Genomic DNA, 8,086 nt, shown 5'->3' on the forward strand with positions numbered 1-8,086 from the left:
TTGGTCTGGGAGTGACTCAATACTACTGATGTCCCGATCTGGATTTTTTTGCTTCCGATCCGACCCCCCCCCAGAACCGGGCCCGGATCGGTCCAATCTCGTGACTAAATCCAACCTGATCCGAACTTCTAAAAAATGCCAGCTCGGCAGCCAATATCAATCTGGACATCCCTCCTCAATACTCCCTCTAGTGGTCAAATAAATCCCCCCAGAAATAAATTAGCATAAATAAGTTCTTTATTATAAACACTAATGACAGTTTTAGCTGATTTTTAATACTTGAGAGGAATCCACTCAACGTAAACACAGAAGTGTTTCGAGTAAAATGTGATCTGATGTATGTGAAATAGGATTTTTTTTTTAACTTTTTCATCCTGTCATATATCAGTCATTGACACCAACACTGGTTCATATTCATTATTTTTGGTTCTAGGTCAAATGTAAAATGCTAAATGTCTCAGTGTGTGTTTTGTACTCACTTGGTAGAAGGTGTTAGTGTAGGAATTTAACACTGTTTATGATGTGATGATTTTAGCGGATGGATCAGAATTTTTAAAAAATCATTAAAAAATGAATAACTTTTTAATTCTGACCTTAAACAAATTGTGAAAAATAATACGACCTTTAATAACATGAAGTGTAAAGTGTGTGTAATACGCTCACTTGGATCCCTGAAGGTTAAAGTGGTTCTAGATGTGAGGTTCTATGGTTCTTTACCTTCGGTCTCTTCCAGGTGACGCGTCCGATGCGATTACTCTGGTAGAACAGTGACTGATCGGACGCCGGAAACAGAGGGTCTTCGAACAGACGTCCATCCTGTCGACACTTGGCCCTGAGCGCCGAGAAGGACTGGGCTTCGTACGGAACCACCATCTGACGGAAGAACAACAGGAGATATTCAACTGCAACAGGAGGCGTTCAACTACAACAGGAGGCATTCAACACCTTCAACTGGAGAACAACATTCTTTGCTGATAAGTATATAATAAACATCATCATTATTTCTTTAGAGCTTAAAACCTGAAAAAAGAAGACGATTAAATTATTCATAAAAACCAAAATGAAACCAAGACAAAAAAATGACATAAAAGCTGTGAGAACATTTTGTGGTTTTATACTTTTAATGCTGTTATTTTTTTCTACTCATGTAATTTTTTAGTTTCAACTTGTTTCATCTGTTGTTTTCATCGTTTAACAAACATCACATCAGTTTTGTCTCAATAATACAAAAAAAAAAACTAAATAACCACTGCCCTGGTGCATTAAAGATTATTATATCTGTGGGAACACATACCATCTTGCATTAGCATTAGCATTAGCCATAGCATTAGCAGCCAATGAAGTGACTTGTGTTTCTGGTTGAAGACCAGAGTGAATTTAGACAAAGTTACAAACAAAAGTCAGATACAAATCCAAAAAGAGGAAGAAGTTTTACTGGATGATTAAAACCTGCCTCTAACGCAGTGATAAGGATCAACCACACGCAGCTCCTTCACTGTACAAAGTTTAACCATCACAGAAAAGCCTTGGAGCGTTGATGACCGATGCAGCCGAGGGTTTGACACAACGACAACCACATGACGCCGTTACATGACACTGAGCGAACAGTAACTTCCTGTCTACGAATACTCAGAGAAAACCCACAGAAAGAGGAAGAAAGAGAACGGACCAAGAAGTGGAGACGGAAAGGAGAGTTTAGACGCTGCGTTTAAAGGGTCAGGTCAGTTCAGGTCAGTTCAGGTCGGTTCAGGTCGGTTCAGGTCAGTTCAGGTCAGTTCAGGTCGGTTCAGGTCGGTTCAGGTCAGTTCAGGTCAGTTCAGGTCGGTTCAGGTCGGTTCAAGTCAGTTCAGGTCGGTTCAGGTCAGTTCAGGTCGGTTCAGGTCGGTTCAGGTCATTTCAAGTCAGTTCAGGTCGGTTCAGGTCAGTTCAGGTCAGTTCAGGTCGGTTCAAGTCAGTTCAGGTCAGTTCAGGTCGGTTCAGGTCGGTTCAGGTCAGTTCAGGTCAGTTCAGGTCGGTTCAGGTCGGTTCAGGTCGGTTCAGGTCGGTTCAGGTCAGTTCAGGTCAGTTCAGGTCGTTTCAGGTCAGTTCAGGTCGGTTCAGGTCGGTTCAGGTCGGTTCAGGTCGGTTCAGGTCGGTTCAGGTCGGTTCAGGTGAGGACAGTTCAGTTCAGTTCAGGACCATCACGGTAAAAGGGTAAAACTCAGGGTTCGTCCTAAATAAATAACACACATCACTGATTTCATGATCTAAAAAAACTCGTTGAACTCCTCGTTCCACCTGAAGCTGCAGTGACTCTCACACTCTGCAGCCTCCGGCCAGGATGCCGTTACCATGGAGACAGAACACATCAGGCCGGTCAGTAATGACATCAGTGTCACTAAATGCCCAGAGGATGATCCACAGACGTGGACGACAGAAAAACAAAGATCTGCATCTGACGTTCATAGAAGAACTAATGAACAAATAATCAGATAATAAACACAAAGAGGAAGTGAAAGGCACAAGATGATGATGACAGGAACAGGTAAAAGCATTCACAGAGGACACAATATGATCAAAACAATAAAAAACCACCAACAATTAGAAGAAAATGACAGAAAAGATGTAACCACAGGGTCAAAATGACCAGAAATTATTATTATTATTATCCATAAAAGACACAAAAAGATAAAAATAACATTTAAGACTAAGAAGAAAACAATGAAAGACATAAATGAAAAATATGTAAAGGATGCAAAAAGCATAAGATGAAAAATAATAAAAACAGAACACAAAAACAACAGAAAAGATAAAAAAAAACTGTAAAACATGATGTTAAATTATTCATAAAAGATGAAAACAAACAATGAAATGACAGAAAAAAGATGAGAATGAAAAACTCCAGTTATTCAAGACAATAAATGACACAAAACTAAGAAAACTCTGAAACATTAAAAAACGATCAAACCCCTGAACATGTGAAGTCTGTTATTAGTTGTTTTTATTTACTATCATTTATATTATTATGCTAGTTTGTTTATGTTTATATTTGTCTTTTTTATGTTTTCAGACAAAAATAAGTAAATCCAACATATTAACACAAGGTCACATATTTGTACCGTGTTCAATAGGAGTGTTCGATATGCACTGTCGTCAACAAACCAACTAACCAACTAATCAACCAACCAATCAACAAACCAACTAATAAACAAACCGACCAACCAACGAACAAACCAACCAACCAACCTGTGAAACAACAAACAAACAACAAACACGTCAATCAACAAACAAACAAAAACCAATGGACAAACAAACAAACCCACCAATGAACAACCTGACGATGAACCAACAAACCAACAAACCAACACATGAATGAACAAGCAAAATAGAAAAGACTAAAAAGATGAAAAAGACAAAACCAGACGTATGGAGACACAAACACCTCCAGACTCAGCTCATGATTTGTTGATTTTTTATCTTTTTCTTTGATCAGATTTCATGTTAATGAAACTGAAAACAAATGACCCTCTTCATTACGTCGTCATCACATGGAAAATGACGAGTGGACCCCCTCCCCCCTCATCATCATCATTATCTCCTTTAAATTGTCTCTTAAATCTTTAAATGAAATAAATACATCAGTTTTCAGTTCATGATCTCCAGATGAAACCAGGTTCAGGTTCAGGTTCAGGTTCAGGTTCAGGTCATCAGCCTTGGTCTCAGATGATTCCAGACATAGAATCTGCTCTGCTCTTCTATTTTCCTGATTCCTGAAGTTTTATCGTCACCGTTCTGGTTCCAGTTCTTCACATAAACATGAAACACATTCATCTCACAAACAAACATGGTTTTGTAGCTGAAACAGGAATCTCAGAAAAGGCCTTGGATGGAAACAGACGGCAGCTCTGAAACATCCCTCAGCTTCAGGAATGTTGTGGAAGGGCAGAGCTGGAACGTTTGGACGCAGCCTTCATTCAGATGGTCGTAAAACATGTGAACGGAGCTGGATTCTCCACTGGAGACGAGTGGAAAATGAGTCACAATGGAGGAGACGCAGGAACAGAAGCAGAGCTCAGAGGACGATGAACAGAAAGTACAGATAACAAACCCCAACACTGACCTCAGATCAGCTCCAACACTGAACTAACACCACGGAAACGCTGGTGTTTGATGGAACTGCACTGTTTGAACACTGGTACATTTATGAGAAGCTGCAGAATAATGATAAGATGAACACCTTCACACATTTACTTCCTCTGGTCATCAAGTTCGTACGAAATCTGGACATCGTACACATGCTCCCTCCATTAATGTCTACGATGTCCAGATTTCGTACGAACTGGAAGATTCGTACAAATTCATCGTTCATAAGAATCTTTGTGACCTACGCATTAGCGCTCTTTCCTTAAAAATGACAATATACGCTCTCAGAAAATGAAACAAACAGGTGTTTTTGGTCCGTTTTTCCATTTCCGTCAAGTAGTAACTGTCTTTTTTGTTATTAGAGAAAATGAAAATTAATACTTTTTTTAAATTTGGTTTACCCGTTTTGACACTGAAAAAGAAAAATGCCTTGAAATGCAGTTTAATTCTTCTATTTTAAAACGAAAATCAAATTAACCACTAGTTTTTCTTTTGTTTCTGAAAAGAAAATCCAATTACCAACAAAAACACTGACCAAGTTGACTTTATTTATCAGTTCTTAGTCTAATATTTATATTCTTTTCCTGGTCCGGCCCACTTTAGATCATATTAGACTGAATGGGGCCTCTGAATGAAAAAGAGTGTGATGCCCCTGAGTTAGAAAGTAAAAACATGTGGATTCATTATAAAACTGTTGGATAAATGAGGACACAGAGAGAGAGGGAGAGAGAGAGAGAGAGGGAGAGAGGGAGAGAGAGAGAGAGAGAGAGAGAGAGAGAGAGAGAGAGAGAGAGAGAGAGAGAGAGAGAGAGAGAGAGAGAGAGAGAGAGAGAGAGAGAGAGAGAGAGAGAGAGAGAGAGAGAGAGAGAGAGAGAGAAAGAAAATGTGAAAGAAAGAAAGTGCAAAAGAAAGTGCGAAAAAAAGAAAGTGCAAAAGAAAAAAGAAAGAGTGAAAGAAAGCAAGTGCAAAAGAAAGAGCAAAAGAAAGAAAGTGCGAAAGAAAAAGTGCAAAAGCAAGAAAGAAAGAACACACACTGGACTAACGTGGACCAAACCCACATTTTCCTGATCTGCCTCTCAGTTCTTTATGTTTTTTTTTTTTAGACCAGGTCATTTCATTTACAAACATCTGAACAGAACTGTTTCCACCACATCCTCCATGAAACCATCAGCGCTGAAGCCTCTAACACTGAAACCTGCTCCCATCAGTCACTGAAACGCCTCCTGTTTCCACCTCCGACTGCTTCAGACCGCTCATGACTTCACATTCAACGGCCTTCAGAGTGACAGGCCTTTTAGAAAACACTGTTATCTGCAAACGCAGACATGGACGAATGAAGCAGAGGGACTGAAGCCAAAGGGGCGGGGCTTCAAACAAAGGGGCGGGGCCTCATTTACCAACAAAACAGGGCACCGCAAATATGAGACACAACAAACACAGACCCAACAGTAGGCCAACAGAAGTTCTACTCAAACCAGTTCATTTTACTGGGTCCAGCAGAAGTTCTACTCAAACCAGTTCATTTTACTGGGTCCAGCAGAAGTTCTACTCAAACCAGTTCATTTTACTGGGTCCAGCAGAAGTTCTACTCAAACCAGTTCATTTTACTGGGTCCAGCAGAAGTTCTACTCAAACCCAGTCCTGACAAACTGCCTCCTGCTTCCAATTTACTAAAAATAACCTGGAAACATGAGTTGGAAGCCTTGGAGTTTTTTTTAAACATGATCAAGTTGGAAAAAATAAGTGTGAAACTGTGGCTCCAAAAAATAAAATACAAAGAAAACCAGTGAAACAAGCATGTGTTCGATGATTTTAGAAGTAAATCCGATTCATTTCACGACTAAGTATTACATTTTTAAGGAAAACAGCTTCAGTTTAGTTTGATTTTATGCTTAAATCCAGTGTTGAGCCAAAGTATGAGAAACGTTTCCACGTGGCCACAGGAGCATCATTTCAACTTTTTATCTCATAATTATGGTTTTTATCTCTCAATTTCAGCTTTTTACCTCCTACTTGTTTTTTTTTTTTTTTTTTTTTATCTCACGATTTCAATTTTTTATCTCATAATTTTGACTTCTCATAATTACGGTTTTTATCTCAATTTCAACTTTTTAGCTCATAATTTTGACTTTTTATCTTATAATTTTGACTTTTTTCTCATTTATGGCTTTTTTCTCATGTTTATGGCTTTTTTCTCATGTTTATGGCTTTTTTCTCATGTTTATGGCTTTTTATCTCATAATTTCTACTTTTAATCTCATAATTTTGACTTTTTTTCTCATATTTATGTCTTTTTTATCTCATAATTAGGGCTTTTTATCTCATAATTTCAACCTTTGAATCACATAATTATGACTTACCATGGGGATTTTTTTTCCAGGCAGAAACCAGTTTCCTATGTATCCTATGTATTTCCGCCACTGAAAAAATATATCCCCATGCTAAATCATAATTATGAGATAAAAAAAAAAAAAAAAAAAAAAGTTGATCATATGCTCTTGTGGCCAGGGGAAATAATTCTCAGCAGGGACACAAACCTCGGCACAACGCCGGTAAAAGTTCGTGCTTTTATTGTGAAAGTCAATCCTGGAACTAGTTTTAGGGCGTATTTCAAATTAATTCGGAGTTTTTCTTTTCATAGATTTTGCTCCATCGAGAAAAGGTAAACAACGTAAATAAAAGATGATAAAGGTAATAAGTCTTTATCACCATGACAACTGAAGCATTTAGAAGAAACGCAAAAAATAAAATAAAATAAAACAACTAAATGATCAGATGTGAAGTTTGTTGAAGACACTAAAGTATTGTTGGTATTAAGTTTAAGTCAGATGTAGATGTTAAACTCGGTTTCAGGGCTGGTTTTAAACGTTAAATCCGTGAAACGCCGCTCAGACTTTACCTGGAGGTGCGTTCGCGGGACCGGGAGCTGTGAGGATGTGAGGCCGGGCTGCTGCTCTGCTCCCCGGGGTAAACTCTCCGCTGTGTCCGCTCTGTGTCTCGGATCCCGGAGGTTTCGTTTCTGTTCAATCTGCGACGTTCAAACAAGGAGACAAAAAAAACGGGAGGAGCCGGAGCCTGAACGCACCAGGAGGTCCAGATTCTGCGGTGTCTTCACGGACGTCCGGAGAATCCATCACTGATCAAGCAAACACAGGAGCAAATGATGCGTTCACTGACCCTGAAGATGGAGATGGGAAGAAGAGGGATCAGGAAGAATGAAGACTGAGATGATGATAGAGAAAATGAAAAAAGAGCAGTATAATAGAATGATAAATAAACATTTAGGCTGCAAAATAATTAACAGAACAAACCGAGATAAACAAAATGACAAATTGAAAAAAAAAAAAAAGAAAAAAAAAAATACAATTAACAAAATAATATTAACCAAAATAGAAAAAATAATTAAGCATATTAAGAAAATCATTGATATAACACTAAAATGAACAACATTGAGCAAAACTAAAGAAAGTAATGACCTAAAAGGACCTAAATCATTAAAAAAAAGGATATTATAATCATATAAAAATAAACAGAAATATACAAAACTAATGAATAAAAATCCAAAAAAGAAAAAAAGAAAAAGAAAAAAAAAAAAAAGTAAAATAATGTGTACAATGAACAAAACGGAATAATATATAAAATGACAAAATTAAAAAAATTAAAAAGGCACAAATTAAGAAAAATATTAAAATAATGACCTAAAATGACCCAAATAATTAAAATAGAAAAATAATACAACAATGAAAAACTTGTATAAAAATATATAGAATACAAAAGAATTCTCTCAAGGTTTTTTTTTTTTTAATGTAAAATAAATGTGCACATTAAAAAAGAGGGGCCAGCTGAGGTGGCTCGGGCATCTGTTTCGGATGCCTCCTGGACGCCTCCCTGGGGAGGTGTTCCGGGCATGTCCCACCGGGAGGAGACCTCGGGGAAGACCCAGGACACGTTGGAGAGACTATGT

The 8,086-nt window shown here is 37.9% G+C and overlaps 1 protein-coding gene across 2 annotated transcripts in view; it reads right to left on the reverse strand.

The window, feature by feature from the left end:
- Window positions 1–7,280, reverse strand: part of LOC115431039 (calpain-5) — a 36,266-nt gene extending 28,986 nt beyond the window's left edge. Inside the window, exons 1-2 of one of the 2 annotated variants that reach the window (XM_030151281.1) lie at window positions 7,022–7,280; window positions 718–873 (exon numbers count right to left, since the gene is read on the reverse strand). In XM_030151281.1, coding sequence (XP_030007141.1) covers window positions 718–873 — 156 coding nt within the window. In that variant the 5' untranslated portion in view covers window positions 7,022–7,280. Of the gene's footprint in view, window positions 1–717; window positions 874–1,453; window positions 1,586–7,021 lie in introns of those variants that run through there. The other variant, XM_030151282.1, reaches the window with a different exon arrangement.
- Window positions 7,281–8,086: the final 806 nt, after the last annotated feature.

This window comes from Sphaeramia orbicularis, chromosome 13 (assembly GCF_902148855.1).
Source record: "Sphaeramia orbicularis chromosome 13, fSphaOr1.1, whole genome shotgun sequence".
Classification (NCBI taxonomy): domain Eukaryota; kingdom Metazoa; phylum Chordata; class Actinopteri; order Kurtiformes; family Apogonidae; genus Sphaeramia; species Sphaeramia orbicularis.